Source organism: Nomia melanderi, chromosome 1 (assembly GCF_051020985.1).
Source record: "Nomia melanderi isolate GNS246 chromosome 1, iyNomMela1, whole genome shotgun sequence".
Taxonomy (NCBI): domain Eukaryota; kingdom Metazoa; phylum Arthropoda; class Insecta; order Hymenoptera; family Halictidae; genus Nomia; species Nomia melanderi.
The window spans coordinates 13,550,470-13,570,139 of record NC_134999.1 but is presented as its reverse complement, the minus strand read 5'-3'; the positions used below and the strand labels follow the sequence as shown (position 1 = coordinate 13,570,139).

General features: G+C 34.8%; 1 protein-coding gene across 5 annotated transcripts in view; it reads right to left on the bottom strand.

Annotated features, from left to right (window-relative positions):
- LOC116427643 (ras-specific guanine nucleotide-releasing factor 1) overlaps positions 1–19,467 on the bottom strand; it is a 96,850-nt gene extending 77,383 nt beyond the window's left edge. For all 5 annotated transcript variants that reach the window (XM_076365255.1, XM_076365266.1, XM_076365275.1 and 2 more), the window contains exons 1-4: positions 19,092–19,467; positions 8,944–9,174; positions 6,274–6,404; positions 2,784–2,900 (exon numbers count right to left, since the gene is read on the bottom strand). In XM_076365255.1, coding sequence (XP_076221370.1) covers positions 2,784–2,900; positions 6,274–6,404; positions 8,944–8,971 — 276 coding nt within the window. In that variant the 5' untranslated portion in view covers positions 8,972–9,174; positions 19,092–19,467. The remainder of the gene's footprint in view (positions 1–2,783; positions 2,901–6,273; positions 6,405–8,943; positions 9,175–19,091) is intronic.
- Between the last annotated feature and the right edge of the window lie 203 nt (positions 19,468–19,670).

The following is a 19,670-nucleotide window of genomic DNA, read 5'->3' as shown; positions in this document are numbered from 1 at the left end:
ATCCTTTGAAGCGTTTCCCTCTGTAAAGACACAATTCCTCCAGCTATTAACCTCCTGCAATTAACACAAAGATTCGGCAAAATCTTGTGCGAATAATTTTGATCTCGCCTATTTCGCGCAGACGTGTATACTAAGTTTATTTATTAACCTATAGCATAGTTTTAATTTTAACATCATTGCCCATATATACAGAGTGTTCGCGATAATTTATACCATCGGTTTTTTCGTAAAAGTTAAACGTAGTTTCGTAGTCATTTTGCGCGATTTCTCGTCAAGTCAATTTCAGAAAATGTCATCTGCATAAGAGAATATTGAATATTTCCAGTGAAAAACTTCTAGAGTACAAAGGATTAAGAAATCTCCTCTTGCCTTATACCTATACCTAAAGATCGTTTCTATCTGTTTGAAACGTGTACACCGAAAATGTGCATAGCTATGTTGTTACGACGTAGCAACGTCATTAGCAATTTTGGAAGAACGTTTCATCATGGCAGGTCTTTCAGCGCAAGAGGTTCAACTTCTGTACGTGATGTCTGTAGTTTACCGCGAATAATTCACGAACCTATTTTGTCGGCGCTGACTCCGTCAGAACGAGTCGTCCCAGCACCTCAGTCTCTGTGTGTAATCCGCGCGCATCGAGAACTTGTTGTATTAACACGGAAACAAAGGGACGCGGACGGTGTATTCTACGCTCCGGGGCTCGTGTCCGCGAGTTTTTCATGTAACGTTAGCCGACTTTCATGCGACACGTTTCCCATGACAACACTTGACCCGACTGCGACGTGTGCATGTGTATAGGTACACACGGCAGATACCTACGAGTACGCGGGACGAGCAATTTCGCCGATAACGATAGTCACCCTCTGTAATCCACCGAAGGCGAACGCAATTATTTCTGGCACGGTTTCCGCCGTTTCATGAGAATTATGATTCGTGTTCGTTTTGAAAGTAGTTCGCCTCTTGCGTTTGTACCAAGTAACAACTAGCTAAAGGTGGGAGAAACGTCCATTCGTGATGTTCGGTTTTGACACTTTGCGTCGTGTGCGTGGAAGGATGTAGCTTTTACTAGGGATATTGTGAGTACTGTATTAGTTTATAGAGCAGCGGTTCCCAACCTTTATGCTACTACACCTCCCTAAAAAAATTCTTTTTTCCGCTTCTCCCTATCTTTTGATAGATATAATAATATAGACACATTTTAACCCTCTATGGGCCGAATTTTTGTCCGCGAGTATAACAAAGTCTATGCAGTACAAAATTAATAAATATCTACATATGAATACGAATTAACAATATATTCAATAGTTTCCATAATTTCATCAAACGAATATATTTCGTCAATTTCAAGTTACAATGACGTTAAACTTTCACGCCTGAACGTATAAAAGTTGCAGTTAATTACTTTTATTAATTTCATTGCTTCTTTCGATTACTTCATTCTATTCACCACTTTGAGTGCAAAATAAAATAAATCAACAAGATGCCAATATACTGATATGTGACTTCAAAGTTACATGGGCTCACAGAGTGTTAAATAATAATTTTATTACGAAATAAAGATTACTTCACTGAAATTGTACTGTTACGTCACGATATGAAGTTTATTTATTTTTAAATAATAACTCATTGAGTTATTGAATTTTCCGGTAAACACTTAAAGTTTGTATGTATAACGCTTAGTATTCAGATGTAATGAAAGGAAATAAAAGGAAAATATATTTATGAAAATAGATAGGTATAAGAAGAATAGTTAAATTGGTCTGGTGTGGAAGGTTTAATATACTACTAAAAGCAATTGAAGATATAGATATTTGACAATGTGAGTGCGATTTATCTAAAAATTCTACATGAGAAATCTACATAGCATTTGCTTTTACTTTTACTTAATACTTATTCAGTTATTTCTTTCATGCTTAGAACTCATTTTTTTATCGGTCGAATGGCGAAACGAAGAACGTAAACGATACAAAATGCGGCAATGCGAGATATAACGATAGAGAATGAATATGAGCATCGATGTCTTCTTTATCATATCTCGCTTTGTCACATTTCGATATTTTGGTCAATAACGAAATCCGAACATCGCGAGAGGACATTTCCCACTGTTCTGTACACTTTCAGCTTGTTATAATCGACATCGAGGACCCTACAGTATAGTAGAATTCTATTTAGCTGTACTTCATTTATTTGAACAGGCTCGTAGTGAGTTCAAGTACTTAAACTCAGACCTGATCTGTTATTATATGAATTGAGAGACAACGGTGGATCTAGTTATACGAACGCATGCGATGTTCATAAACAAAGTTCTGATATATTATACCATAAATATCATTTGAACTACTATATTATTCATTAACATTTTAATATTAATTATTTTCTTATAAAGCAAGTTATTTTTTACAAAAATATTTCCCACTTTTCTGTTATAATAACTCTCGAAGTTTGAAGTGAAAAGTATAGATATTTAATTGAATATTTTGAGAACTAGTGAAGACATTTTAATTTTTCAACACATTATTTAGTTTCTTTATTTTTTTGAAATTCTACATCAGATTCTGCTATATCATTCCTTTCACTTATTCAGTCATAATTAATTATATATTATGAATTTAATTAATGACCATAAGTAGCTCTCTGACAAACCTTTGATTGTCTCTCAGACAAGGAACTCAATTTTCCTTTCCTTATCGTTAAGAAACATTTACAGCATCGTTACTGGGCATAGTGTATCTCTCGCACACAAGCCCGACACAACACAAAAACTAAAAGTTGTGTACATCTACCTGTTTATCTGGATGTTTGCCATTGGCGGTGATGAGGCGATCACAGTAGCAACCTTCTAACAAAACAACGCCATTGGGCCTGGAACAGTGTTCGTTCTCGTAGTAGAAGAGCAAATTCTGAAACAAACACCAGAGTAATGATCAATTGTTCGAAGAAAAAAGTGAAATTAACATTTGCTTCTTAGCTTGACAGATTTGATTTTTATCTCTTTACTCTGACCACATTGTGAATACGTGTATAAGGAATAAAACATGATCTGATCACTCAATTTAAAGGTTTATTATTCAGGAATATTGGGAAAGAAAAGTAAAACCTTGTATGAAAATTATTTATTTCTAGGAAAATACTTTACTCGTAATATAATTAATATTACAAACTGAAATATTCCACACTAAATAAAACTTCGGGAATTAAAATCGTCTTGTAATTAATTGAATATTTAATTAAACGAATATTAAGATTACGCGTTATTCACTGCATAAAATGGAAAATTAAGTATATATTAGGATTAAATACAATAAAGCTGAAAGTTTCATTATAAGAAGACATTCGAGCACTGTTGAAGTCTAAAGGATAAACAACATCTTGAACACAGTGACAATAAATGGCACCTTAATTTATTTGAGAGAGATATAAAACTTAAGAGCGCCGATCGCGATAAGGATGCTAAATAAATGGAGGATAATGAATGTTTCGAAAGAAATTTATCCCCGTAACAAAGGATTACCGTGAAAGTTTGAACCGACAGGAACTCAGATAGAGAGTCGAGAAATGTCAAGCAAAAACGGTTACACGATTCTGGTAACAAAAAAACTTTCGTCTACTACTTTCGCGGACGACTTGCGAAAATATTCAAAGTTGTCTGAAGCTTCGACAATTTTATCTTGTATCTAGAACGCATTTCCAAGGAACTTTCGCCTGTGTTAAGGAAAACACAAACTCACCAGTATCTTTTAAAAGCCGAGTACCGTTTCCGATTCAACGAATAAGTTTACTTTTTATTGGAAAATCATTATCGTGTCTTTGATTGTAGCACAATTTTTATTGCTATTTTTAAATATATATATATGGATTAATAAACATAATGATATAAAGGTCGTATGAAATTCATGTATTAAAAATGTGAGTGAGACTATCATTAACCTTTATTGAAGTATCTTTTTTACCCTCATTTTCATGTTAACAGGAAAATTTTCAATAGAAGATCAAAATAACAGTAAAAAAATGTGAAGGACTTCACTGAACAATCACGATTTTCCTAGATGGGACATGTTAAAATCAGTAATTCTAGAACTGTTAAATAATTTCAATAACTACTCACTGAAATAACGAAGCCTTTGGATAATACAATACCCGTGTAATTGGTGTTTGAATAATATAGGTTGCGTGGCGTTAACAAACATGCAAAAGTTGTCTAACGCAGCCATATACCGCCACATGTTTACCGAACACAGGATGAGGCATGTAACTATAACCACCTCAATAATGCCGTAAGCAATGACTTTAGCGAAAATTCGCTCTCATAGATGAAGCATGGCTCGATGAAAGCCGCATGCTGCGTTATTCGATTTTGCCTCACTTCTATATTTTCTGAGACTTCATGAGCCCCCCCTCCCTTCAGCTTTTTAATGACAATAGTAATGAATAATATGAATCAATAAAGTTGAATTGTATTTTATCATAACATAAATTTGATTCTAATTTAATCGAAAATTCGATTGTTAAACGAATGTTAAAAATGTGACGAGAATTCTACTAATCAACACACAAGAGTTTAATCAATACGTCAGTTTTTACTCAATAGAAATGCTCGTTAGCTATATTATCAATTCAACGGTTATCTAAATGATTTAGAATATGTAAAAAGAACATTCACTATGCAATGAAGCTTCTAATCGCAGAAATAAAGAAGCTGATAGTGTCGTGTCGTATGCTGACCTAGAAAGCACTCGAAGTTTCCTGCTGTCCATAGAAACGGCAATGTAAAAGGAGCTTCACGGTTCAGTAACTTATTGTTACACACCGGCAGTTCAGTACGTTCAAAACAGAAGGTATCAAGTTGAGATGGAACGTCACAGGTGGAACAAAAGGGAAACTTTAATCTTGAAACACCGCTGCCCTTAGCAATCCTCGTTTCCCGGGTGAACCGATTTCATGAAAACCATAAGCGATTTTCACAATTAACCGATTAACCTATTACCTGTGGCGACCTTTGTGAAAAGTATTCACCTAAATTCGAATTGTATACCGTTTTCTATATATTTTTTTATTTGCTCGTTTCATTTCGTCTTGTCCTATGAATACTTTGAACATCTTGAAATTTACGAATATAGTTTGGTATTCGTTAAAATTGCGATTTATGTAACAACTATTTTAAATATTGTCATTTCTACAGAACGAGGATACTCAATAATCACGGCTAACTGATTAAACGATGTTTGCTATCTACAGAAAAATCAAACTAACAGCGTAAACCTTTGTTGCAATATGAAATAAAATTCTTTGAAATTAAAATATTAGATTCTTTATAATGGCAATACTAATTGCGTTGCGTTAATGAAAAGTAAACGAATATTTTTTATATCCACCACATCACTTTCGTTTGAATCTCTTCATACAGAAAATGAACAAATTTAATTACAGGCGGCTAAAACGATGGTCGAATGTTCATTCCGAACGAATATTCGACGTAGCGTAGAACCGCTAATTAAAAAACCGTTTAAAACGCGTGTTCCTCAAAGGAAATCGGTGACGATTAAAATTCATTTAACCGTTTCAGTGCGAAGCAACGCGACAGCGCTTCTCCAGTATACTTCCTAAAACTGCTAATCTGTCACTTCGTAGAATCCAATGAAATTTATTTATTCGTCTTCCTACCATTTATTTTAATTTTTTTACCATACCACAATGTGACTTTCAGTCACTTATCAGAATAAAAGGAACGATTAAAATGTTATTGTTCTTGTTTATAGGGCCCAAATTTTAAAAGCCCAAAAAACATTTGGAAATTCAATACGAAATGATCAAAAGATTTAAGTAAAAAGTTCAAATGTGACTCAAACTCACATCGTGGTCCGATTAGGGTTAATCGTGTTGTACACAGTGATACATTTCAAAACAATCTCGCTGTACTACAGCGAGACTATCGATGTATACCGCTCGTTGCACCGGACCTGGCACTTTCGTCTGAGTGGTCAGATCCGAAAGCACACGCCTTCCTCACACAAATGTTCTATTCTGGTATATGATAGGCTAAAACGCTCAGGCACACTAATCGGATCGCGCGACAAAGAGTGGAGAGAGTCGTTTCCGGACTCGCAATTGGATTTCTCGGAGCGACTGTATCCGCCCCTTTAACGTCACGAGTGCCAGGTTCCGAACAACTGACGGTATAAGACGTGATTGGCAATTTTCCAACAAAAACATCTCGACGTATATGGGTTTCTTCAGTGCAAGAGGTTAAAAACTGGCGGAAGATCGCTGGCTCACCTGATATAAAACGAACCAACGTAATTGCCACCTGGCAGAGTCCGCGGTCCGCTTATGCAAATATCCCCGCATCGAGTGATCGTCGTGCGCTTTCTCGGACAGCATGACGAGCTGCGAGTCGTTCACTCTCACTGAAACAAACACAATGAACGCGCCTGGTGTTTAGTCGTGACATAGCCGATCCCGCAAACCGAATCAAAACGTTCGGTATCAATGTTCCCGAGACGTGTCGTGCTAACTAGCCGCGCATCATTGTCCCGAAGCGGAATACATTCGACGCATTAGTCACGCGACTGCACAGTTGTCAGGCATTCCGAACTGAAAGTTCCTCTATTCTCATCTCGCTTAATTAAATTCAATTATATCAGTTCGTTAGCAATCCCGCTGTGTTTACAGGAATCTCGGTGAAAAAGGAATTACACGTGCCACAGCGAAATCAACAATGCGAGTTCGGTGTTTGTTTGATTAACATTTATTTTTTTAAACAAATTCGATCGTTGATTTTACTCGACGCTATTCCGGAATTCACATGAAGTTAGAATGATTATATTATCGTGAAATTTAACGTTGAACTTGGAAATTTTGCGTCATTAAAGTTTGCATTGTTATGTAAATTTTAGGTGAACTGCCACGACACTGATTACTATGGGAACATAAAAATTCAGCGATCAATAGACTCTCTGGAATAACATGCCAGGGAGCTTCACGCTTGCACGCTTTCTGTCTCAGGTATTTTGAACAGGCTGTGTGAAAAAAATGACTTTGGATCCTTCTAAACGAGAACATCCCCTTAAAGGTTCAGAGCCATGATGACGCCTTTAAAGAAATCGATTTTTTGCCTTTTACATTTTCATAAAGCTTAACATCCTGGGAATGTACTTTTAAAATGTAGCTGCGAAATTTCACCGTGACAGGTGTTGCGCTCGATTAAAAGCAACATTGGTACTTTTAGAAATTTAATTGGACTTTTGGCCGAATGGTTCAGTTTATTTGTAACGGAAGGTCTATATAAAAATAATGTATTCTTCTCATTATTCTTGTTTACACTTCACATTTTTACTTAGAAAATTTAATAAAAACAATTCTGATGTAGAATAATCGAAATTTGAAGTGAAATTATATTCAATTAAATTATAAGCTCCCTGATATTATTTCCTTTCTCGTTAAAAATAAAGTCTGTAATATTCTTTATCGATAAAATACGTCATCGATACAAGAAATACTTACAAACAATAAATTATTTAAATCGAGGGGAAATTTAGGAATTTAAACGTTCTTAAGGATTGCATTATGCTTTCTTAACTGCATATGAGATTTCAAAACAATTTAACGAAAAGAGAAATTGTATTTTCAATAGTTTTTTAGTATTTTAACGAGAGAAATAGTTGAACTTTGATTTACTGCAGTTTAGAGAACGTTCTGCTTTCTCGTACGGTTGGATAGGGCAGAAATGGAAACACAAACAAGAACACTGAGTACAGCGTACGATATCTATTGAGTATTACATGTGGACTCAAAGAAAGTATAGAAAATCTTTTATCATCTTCTGCTACGCCAAATATGTAATTTTCTATAACATGAATACATACAAATGTGGAATAAACAAATCATAAGAAGTCTTATTGAATGTATGCATCTACAAAGTAACAAATACAATTTGTGATTATAGACAAAAATATAAGATATTAAATGAAAGAATGTATTTTCAACAAATTCTTTTCGTAAAATTAAAAACTACTGAAACTTTCAACTGTTCATCGAACACTTTTCATTGAGATAAAGTATTAAGGACAAAAGTTATATTTATTTCTTTAAAATTTATAAATCAAAAAGAGATTTTGCAACTTATCAAATAATTTCTAAAATTATGAATAATTATCTATGCGAACTATCGATTGCGTAGTAATATATAACACCTGCTCGTTTGAATATTTTATTATCCGATATATTTATGTTAATTAGCACAATTTCAATTTCCACGGTTCATAATGCAGATGCTCATTTGACCGCGCGGTTCATAGGATCTATAAATATGTGCATATATAAATATATATCCTAAGGCCGTGTTGTTCAAGCTTTACTCGCGAGTATATAGAGCTTCCCCCACTTCACTTCCGTTGTCAAGGAATTTTCTTTTATGTAACAAGCAACAATTAAATAATTCTTGATCCGTGAGTTTAAAAGCACAAGAAAACATATTTTCGTACATGAAAGCGTAGAATTACGTAAAATTCATCAAAACAGAATAATATAACCAATTCCATAAATTTCCTATTAAATAAGATTATTTCTACTATTACGAATCTTTTTCAAAGAATTCACACAATTCGATAATTTATAATTGCATTAAAATATAGATATAAAAATAACATTAAACCCATGAACAATTTCTTGTAAGACAAAGTGGTATAGATGAAATTAAATACTTAAAAAGGATCAGTAAACAGGCAGACATATACAAATGTTAAACATTAGTACTATCTGTCATAAAGGTATAATTTAAATTTAGTCTTCTAAATATAAACCATATTATCTTAAAAAAAATTAGTCGAAAATCATATGAAACTGATATAATACTAACAAAAACTAAAGCTATACAATTAGAAAATATATTCGTCGGTATATGTTTGTGTATTTATTTGCGATACTATAACAGGATTAACAACTCACCAGTCCTCTGCATTTTTGGGCTCAGCATATTCGTAGAATGTTGTCAATAGGCGGTTCCTCTCAACGAATCCCGTAATAAATACTGATTGTCCCGTGCTCCTTACATGAGATGCGATAGCGTAGAAAATAACCCCGTTCCGTCGTGTATATCGCGCACGGACGTTTATCGTGGCGTAAGTACCTCGGGAACTCCAATTTCTTGAGGTTCTTCAACAAAGTCGTTCCACGAACCTAATAAGACAGGTAGAAAATGACGGTTAAACTTCTTTAGACACGAAGATTGCACATAGATCCTTACTGAATAGATTTGTTCGCCATTCCACCGTTATGAATATGTTATGCGATGATCCACGGATACCGTTCACTTTTAATCACATTTTCAACATAATTTCAAGGGATATTTTTGACAGATTTTCTGATAAAATGCCAAAACTTTGACAATCGTTTTTCACCGTAAATATTACAGTTTCATTTTCATTTTATATCGTGTAAATACATTCAAAGATAGAAAATAATAATTTTTCAAAGTAACGTTCCGATTTTCTAACAATAAATTATATGAAAAATTGGAATATATAGTGAGACGATTAGAATATAAGTGGCCTACTATTGAATTTGTCTAAATAAAATTTTAATGGATTTACAAATTTTTAACAATTCCTACGATTCTTCTAGAAATTTGTAATCACCATGAATGAGTTATTTTTTATTAGATCACGTTTGTTGTTACTAGAAACGATTGCATATTTTCGACGTGCAGAGTGTCACCAATTTTTAAATCGAATGCCAATTAATGGACAGAGCGAAAGGAATTATTCCAATAGAAGCAAATTTCGTATTGTTTGCTGAAACTCAATTAATTTTTCTGAATCGCCAGCTTGATCTGTATCACTGTTGATCGTTGCAGAGTGTTCAAAACGAATAAAATGCACCCGCAGCTTGGCAGGGTATTTCCAGGTATTCCGTGAAATTGATGGACTTTTATCAGAATATTCATATTTATCAGTAGATAGCGGAAGGCTCTTATTTTTCACTCTCCACGACGAACTTTTATTTTCAATTCCAGGGGCAGAAATTCCGTCAAGCCCGATAAAACGGTATTCGTCATTTTCTAGATTCACATTTATTACTCTGACATTTAACAAGTTAGCAAAATACTTTTATAACTTTTTCTTGAATATACACTAAAGTTTCCAGAAACAGATTTCAAATTTTTTTATATAAACTGAAACTAAAATATTAGTATTTCAAAATTGTTTCTCCTTTTCTACGAGCTTGTAACATCATGCAACGTTGATATGCCAGTAATGCACGTTTTAATTAACTTAAAGACACTATATATTACAGTAAATTTATCTAATAAAAATAGGAGTATAATATAATGACACTGTTAACGAGTCTGATTAAGAATTACTAAAACTTTGAAATGCGTAATGCTTGTAACATTCTCGTAATGTAATATACATATAACGTAATAAAATTTCCGTTCGAAAAACGAAGTAAAAGGTATTAATCATCTAATGGTCAACTGTGACGTTCAACGAACGAAATACCGACACGAAAGGAATTCATCTTCTCACATACTTTAATCGAAGCGTAAATGCCCAAGAATGTTGGACCAATTAAGGTTTGATCACCAGAAATATACCCCGCTTTATCGCGGCAGCCAGTGGACAATGGCCAATCAATGTCCGACCCTAACAATAAAGGGGCACCGGCATCGATTTAAGCTTGATTCACACTGACAATCAACGGTGCGAACAGATCACGATCAAGGATTTTATCAAGGCATTCACATTCAACGATCAAAAACAATCGAATCCCATCAATATATCTTTCATTCCTGTTCATTCGAAAAAAATGAATCCCTTCTAAGCGTACCTTCATAAAAATCACGTTAATTTCAATAAGGAGGCAATTGCATTAAGGTCAAGAAGACAGTTTTAAATAAATCCGATAAAACCGTTTCGAATACAATTCATTGCGACTAAATTCGCACAATTTATTATTTCCTCTAACAAATCCTATTAATTGCTCGTCACCCATGATCCTTTTTGTCAGCCATGCAGAAACGCCGATCACGTGAAATCGCATCGCAATGTTCAATCGACAGTGAACCAGCTCGACGATCAATTTCAATTTGATTTGATCGTGCCAACTGTGAGAGCTTCCATTGAATTACATGTTATTTCATTGGCAATGATCATGATCGGCCATGATTTGACTTGGTCCTAATCCAGACCGCTAGTGTAAATTAGGTTTGATAGCTGGAAGAGCCTATGCACGCGAGTGACGCGAACCCGTTGCTGTGCTGCAGCAATTGTTTTCGAGTAACAGAGAAACAAAGTTCTTTTGTCTCACAAAAGAAGAAGAAAAGGACTGTACGTCTTCGTCCTTCCAAAATCGCACAGCGTCACCGCTGCGGCGACGAGATCGCGTCGCTGGTATATATAGGATCTAAATCACGTACACCTGACTCTCGATTCACACGGTACTTTTTTACACGGTAAATTAGAAGACTATTTACTAGGTAATTTTTATGCAATATTTGAATTTAGTAACATCTAGTAAAATATACTTTTGTTTTTTGATATCTCATTATTATTATTTCTTTTCTTTGGCTAAGTGAAATATGTATTTCTGAAGCTTATCCCACTTTTCTGTCCAATATTTTGTTTTCTCTTGTACTGGCAGGCTTTATTTATGCGATCTAAATTTAGTTAGATCGAATAAAATGTACTTTTGTTTTCTGAAACCTCATTATTATTATTTCTTTTCTTTGGCTAAATGAAATATGTATTTCTGAAACTTATCCCAGCTTTTCTGTCCAATATTTTGCTTCCTCTTGTACCAGCAGACTCTATTTACACGATTTTCATTGGCGTGGAACGAATCCACGTGGAACGGATTTCCGCGTGAATCGAGGGTCAAGTGTAATGCAGCGTGCCACTCGGATTAGGACTAAAATAAAGCAGCGCGTGTAGAGTGAAAATAAAGGAGGGATCGCCGTTTCATGTAGGATATATTATAATAGATTCTTGATACAGTTCATCGTGCCCGCTCGAGATACCCGATGAAACAATAACCTGTTAACTGTGGAATTTAATTTGAAAAATCTTGTTCTACATGCAATAAAACGATAAAATAATAAAGTGTGTACTCATCAAACGCAGGACGGATGCACCTAAGGTATATTTGAATAAAAAACCAAAGCAAAATAAAGAAGAATTATATGTTTATCTGAAAAAAATAAAGAATTCATCGTTGAAAGAATTAGTATCGTTTCAAGCCTTAAGATTACTCGTCAAATGCAAGTAACTGGTACAATGTCCTGCAAATCCGGGTGCTCCGCGAACAGTAATGCCCCGCTAAAATCTGTTAAAGCGACGCCAGTGCTTCATAATGTAACTGCACGTAGTTGCGCATTCGTTGAAGCGTTCATACAAGATGGTCCTTAACTGTACATCAATATCCTCGAGTGGTGTACGCGTGGCGCAAAGCGAAATAAAATTCAACTGTAAACACGAGACGTTAAATCTCCATCCTCTTCGGTTATGCGCGGAGATAAAAAAAGGAATCCACGTTCAAGCGTCCGCGCGACTCGCGAATCGTAAAACCATTCCCGAGGAACCCGATTTAAACGGCAGAACCTTGAAAACGTGGAAAACACAGGAATTATAGGAAAAGCTCACGATGAAAGAAGGTCGAAAAATACGGGGAGAACATGAAACGAAAGATAATTAGAAGAAGGAATTTTGTTGCAGCTGTTTAACATTAACAAATTGACCTACTTCAGAATCCTTATTCTTCGAGCATCTAAATGATAAAGGTGCAGAAGTTGTTAATTAAATTTGTGTATTTGCACAGATACGAGTACTGTTCTAGTTTTTGTAAAAGATTTTAGTGTTAAATAATTTTTGACACAGATATTAATTATATAATAATTCATTGGAATAAGTTATACTTATGTTCGTCAATTGTTTCCTAGAATAAATTATGGTTGTGATTATGGATTATATAATAATACACCAGAATATACTATAATTATATAGTTGTGCGGTAACTATTAGTGCAATAACGTTTAAATAACGTTTGACTTAATAACGCTTTTTTTTATTCAACTATAATAACGTTTCGTTTGGAAGAAGATTAAATTCGAAACATTGCTGAGTATACAAACTATCAGACACAAGCAACAGTGTATGCAGTATTGTTTACCCTTCTTCCACAGTTGTCTGGGCGCAGTGTGTCCGACAACAGGTGGGTGGTTAACATTTGAAAGAAGATTCTACGTAAAAAAACCAACGAAAAATCAATAACAATATTGCCTGAGGTATTCACCGTTTTTTTTTTAGTTCCAAGCGTTTAAAAATTGAGATTAGAACTCCGCGAAAGAGCGAATTCATCATTCGTATAGAACAGCTCAAAGAGAAAAATCTACAGTGACCGTAAACAAATCAAATTAGAAATTCGAATCGCGAAATACATGTATGTCGAAAGTTTCGCTCAACGCTTTCGTAACATTTTATGAAATTTTAAAAAGAAATATAAGTAGACTGTAATGTAGTAAATTGTAAATAGTAAAATATGAAATGCATACGAGAATGTCAAAGCTCTTCGTACCATATTTGCCAAAGGAAAATAAATATTCAATACAGTATTTGCATATACGCGAAGAGTTTCTATCAAAAATCCGCGAAATAATCACTGGAAAATTTAAAATATATATTGTATGTGTATATTATATTAGAAAAAAATTAATTATTCCTTCAATAAATGCATATAAATTTTTGTAAGCAATATTCTATTATATTTTGAAGGTTCTATTTTATTTTATGTTTCCTGCAATGAAATCGTGGTTTCCATGAAAACGTCTACACGAAAATTCTAGGCAACATATGCGGAACACTTTGGAACATCAACGATCTTATCGTAGACTGACATGTATGGGTATTGTCGCGATTCCTGAAAATCTCTGCGTTTCAATCATCCTCGCTTTCCATTAAATGCGAATGCAAGGAATGTCATGAAATCCTTCGGAAAAATTCATGTTTTAGTGAGAAAACGAAATAGCAGTACGGAAATAAAAGAAACAATACTATTCCAACACGAAACTCTGGAAAAAGTGCTCACGGACATCTTTGAAATAGAAATAATTTATTTAATAAAGCAGAAACCGGAAAATGCACGCATCTTATCGATCCTAGTAAGATGTGGTTCATTCGAAACATTTAACGAAGTAAAAACTGAAAAATTAGTGAGTATAATAGCAATTACTCTTTCAATCTTGTGTATCTTAAAAGTACAATGGAAAATGAAAAATGTCTCTTCATGTATATGATAAAACAGAATCTATGAAACCAAATTTCATCACAGCGATTACTCTTTTAAACTTCTTCCATTTTATATATGTTGACAAATGTTCTTTTCATTCGATATGCAATGATAAAGATTCAGTTTCAAGTCAAAGACGAAGTCAACCATTAAAAACGATCTGTGAAATACAAATAAAATATTATTTAGCTATAGTAAATAGTTGACTTTTGAAACGAGTAATTTTTTCTTAAGATAGATTTTTACATAGCATACAATTTACATAAAAGCACCTCTGAAGTGTAAATTAGCGATATACCCGGTTTAATCTTGGTGAAATACTCTCGTGCAAAGTGAAATTGATGCTTGTAATTTATTAACGTTATTGAGCTTCTCTTCAGGCTTAGTAAATTACCTTTCTGAATTTCCTCCGCCCATTCCTTACAAAGAGATTGTGGAACCCACATAGCTGACCAATCGGAGAGTAATATAGAGAATCAATCACATAAGATGTAACAAATTATTCTGCCGATAAGAATTGCGTACAAAATTTTGCTCAACGTTCCGAGTAATCAATTTTTTATTACTCTTAGTTACTCGTTAGAACGATCCCTCTGTTTCGTTCAAAATCAATGCGTAATTAATTATAGAAAATTATTCATTAAAAATATTTGTCTGCGCTCGTGTAATGAAAAAATATTGTGAAAAGTTTTTTTTTATTTTCTGTACAATTTCATTATATAATAATAGTTTGAAGAAAGAACATGTACAATAGGACATCTAGAAAATACAAATATTAATATTTACATATAAGATTCATTAAAATTGAATGTTCCGTGATATGATTTAATTATATCTTCCATTATCTCGATTTTGTTACCGATCAAAGCGCATTAAATTAATTTCATGTCATCCATGATAACTACATGAATTTCTGGAGATTAGTTCTATTAGCTTTACACGAATAGAATACGTTTACATAAATTACACAAGTCAACGTTGTGCTTGATATCGTGGGTAATTAAGAGAAACAAACAACATTCATGATTTCATTGCAATCTACATTAGCTACAAAATATTTGTAAATAAGCACATTGTTCTATAACGATGTAAAAAGGTTAAACAAATGCATTGTTTAAAATTACTGAAAAAAATTATAAATTTGAGTGTTTGCGCAACATCTGTCGCATATTAATACAATTGATACAGTGACCGATATTTTAAAAGTTCTGTATTCTAATAAATTAAACATTCAGTGCAACATTACTACATTAAATAGATACAGATCTCTTCCATCTCCAATATCCCATTTACTTTCCGACACTGACCGGAAATGGAATAAGAGGAAACCTTTCGCTAGTAATAAAGTTTACTTTTAAGTTTTACAAACTCCATAACAATTCTTTCAAAGAAATATGGTGTCGTAACAACACAAAAAATGTTTTCATTTCACTGTGAACAGAACTTTAATCAACATTTTCAATTCGCACATGATAATATCTATACTATGTGCAAAAATTTCCCACCTCACAAGAAACATAACACTAACAGCTCTAAATCACTTGTCGATAAACTAAGAGTTTTATAAATTTATAGTAAACAATAATACATTTTGATAAGTATTTAAAATAACTCTTACATTATTATCATAACAAGGAAGGGAATAAATGTTTCTTCAATTCCCATTTTCATTGATCCAAGGAACCAAAACGTAATGTCAAAATTAACAAGTAAGTCTGAGTAGAATAAACATCGTTGAATTTCATTCTGCTCCAATTATTAAGGCAAATACGTCAAAAGAAGATTGAAACATTTTTAAAACCATGCTTTTACTGCATCTCAGAGTACTGTAAATTTTCATAAGTTTTTTCTACCGCGGTAGTTAAGAGTTAATCGAACAAAAACACACACAATCTGATCTACAAGCGAGAGAAGGAAGTTTAATCGAAAACTCGGGCATAGGATTGCGCGTGCCTGTTTAAACTCGCGTGTCGCGTGCTTATTAAGTCCAGAATGCGACAGATTAGATTTTCCGCAGCTCCGGTGTACATTTATTAAGGAGAAAAACGTCTCGCTAAGTAAACGCGCAAATAAACGAGGAAACGTGACTGGTTCGAGAGAAGCAATCCGGAGTCCGTTAGCGCTAGATTTACGCAACGCGTAAGTTTGACGCATATTGAATTTTATAAACAATACCGGGTAAATGTTTATATCAATTTCGATTGATGCGGTGTATGCAGAATATGTATGTACCTTAACGCAAGAACCGACGGAGTCAAATTGACCCACTTCAGAATTCTCAAGTTTCAAGTATTTTCTGGCGACCAACCTACAGCTCGTCCGCCAATAGAGAGCCAACACGCCCTAGTATGCCTTTCCCGCTACTAGCCCTTTACCACAAAATTGTCCGTTAAACCTCCTTTCACTCACCCCGGCGTCTAAGACACGGATCTACCAAAATGGACCTAACCAAGACACGGAAATATGTGGTACAAAATGTAGCATAAGAATATATCGTTATCTATACTTTTTGTAAAAATTAATTACTGTAAATAAAAGTTATTTTTGGTAAAAGAATGCCTTACTGACGAATCCTCTGGTAGACTCCGGACAAAACGCCTTGCTCACTCTCTCCTAATCTTTTCTAGTTTTACAATTATGAAAGGGTTTTTGCGAGAATTTTAATTAAATTCGTGCATTTCTACAGATACAAGACCAAGAGAACCTTCGAATGTCATGAAACGTATTGTAATTTTTATAAAATAATTAGAAATGTGTCACTCTAATTGCTCGGTAGTTTAGTGTTAATTGTTTATTTTTAAATTCCTAATTTCCTAATTTCCAAATGAACGAACATCAATTTTTCTAGAGACAGTAGGATAAATTGTATAATAAATGTTCGTGAACCTAATGTTAAGAGAAAAAGATGAACCGCGCCCGCATAATTCGTACCTTTCGACCCCGGGGCTGAATAATAAATCAACGGTTCGTCCTTCGGGAACAAGGAACAACCACCAGGACCACGCAATGAACACGCGACATCAAATGGCAACGAAGAGGAAAATTGAGCAGTGAACGATAAAAATACTGATACGAGATCGGGTAAAGTCGAGGGTTGAAACACGAGAGGAAAGGACGGAAGGGTGGACCATGTTAGCCAGTATTCGAGTGTCCGGTGCACTATAAGTTGTTTCCAATTAGTGTCGCGGTCGAAAGGACGTCGAGAAATTTTGTAATTGTGTTTAACCTCTTTTCCTATAATATCGCGTCAGGCTCGTGAAACGTTTAACTGAATTTATCAAATCTTGATGCTATTTATTTAATTTTGATATAAATTAAGCATTATTTGTATATTCTTAATTTTTAACATTTGGAATAAACGTACACATTGCATAATTATTGAATTATTTTAGTTTTAGTGAAAGAAATCATAGGGATTAAATAATGGATAGACCTTTTACACAGGAAATTTTAAATTGAATTATAACTTACAATTTTTGTGTAACAAAGTAGATTATTTTATGTAAAAGTAGTGTTTTGTTGGTACTTGAAATATTGAAAATGTTAATATTTAAAAGTGTCGTTGATGTGTTTTAGATAACCTTTTGATTTTATAAATAAACGTTTGAAAATATTGTTGGATGAGACACATAGATAGAAAATGAAATGAAAAATGAACGAATATTAAAGGAAGTATTAATTAAAATTTTAACATCTTTACAGCTCTATATTAAATTTTAAATAATTATCACTGTATGAATGCATAAAGTCCTCGAGAAGTCATTATTTCGGTATGTCAACGTGTTTTTTCGAATCTTCACAACCAACTGCGTGTATTAAAGTTTTAACATACCACGGAGAGTAAATCAGAGACGTCGTACGTACAGAATGAATGAAATATCAGATTATAGCGCATGAACATCGTAATGAAAACGAAAGAAGCGTCGCATATTCAAGACTACCATATCTTGCACAATGTTTGCTAACGAATGCACAATGAATTCACACAAAAGAATATGAAGTCACATAAGATCTTACACGATGTACATTTAAATACATTTACGTTTACCGAAAACCTGATAAAAATTCAAAAAAGGAAATAACGTACAAAATTCGTCCAAACACATTTTTTTAAAAAAAACTTCTTAATCAATTTTTCATCCCAACTGCAACAAATCCAAACGATTCGAAATTACCATTCGTTTTTCACGAAATTCGACAAACGTTTTAACTGCGAGTCACATTCTTTACAAACTACATAACAAAAACTAACTAATCCGAAAAAACGACTGACTATATCCTTAGACAGTAAATTTCTTAACAACCACCATCATTCACATGACAATTCAACCAATCTCAATTCCAATGATATCTACCAACAATTTCTTCACCAACCAGACAAACTAAACAACCCCAAACCTTTCGCACGCCAACAAACTACTCAAAATTCAAACCAAAACACAAACTTCAACCAAACTGCTCAATCAAACTGACCATAAAATTCAACAATCCCCATACTTCGTTCCACAAACAAAATCTCCTCAAACAACTATCTCTCCCAGACAAACAAAAGACTGCATATTCCAAACATAATAAAACCATATCAATCATGCGCCAACAAATAGTAAAAAATACAACTTGAAACAAAGTCCCTTTACGAATCCCTGTCAACCCTCTTCATACCCTAGAATTCAGCACAAAATACCGCACCGAACGAGGTTACGCATTTCGGGGGATGCACGCGGCTGTACAATGATCACGTAAAACAGAATCCGAGTGCGCGAGGTGTGAAAAGCGTCAGGGTATCGGTGAAAGAGAAATTTTCGTCACAGTACCTGTTACTTCGCCCGATATATCTCTCCCCAGCGCTGGACTGATGCCGCACCACCTGTTTGTGCTCCAGATTCTCTCTGCCCCCCACCCTCCCGCCCCCAACACCGCGGCAGCCGCTACCGTTCGCAGACGTTTAAGTGCGCTGACTATCAGGAGGATCGCAAAACGGGTCCCGGCCTAGGCGGGGTGTCCGATTAAGCGGCGGTTAATCGGTCGCTGGGCAAGGAGGACACCGGCGAGCACGGTACGGCCGAGAGGGACGAAACTGGTGGCCCGTTGCCGGCGCCCGACCGTCTCATGATTCGGGGGATGCTTTGCGGCAGTCGGGAATCGCGCGACGTGCCTACTCGACGCGTCGCCACAGGCTGACGGGGCTGACTTCTCTGCCTCTCTGTCTTTCCTCCAACCCCCGGTAGCTCCCCTACCTGTCACTGCGCACACTCCCAGCGAAAACCACCCCACACCGATATCACCCATGGGCGGATCTATATGTGGGCTAATTGGGCTACGGGGGGAACGGGATCAAGTTCAATACTCGTGGCCGAATCCGTGAATCGATGCACGGGACCGCCCGCCGCTGC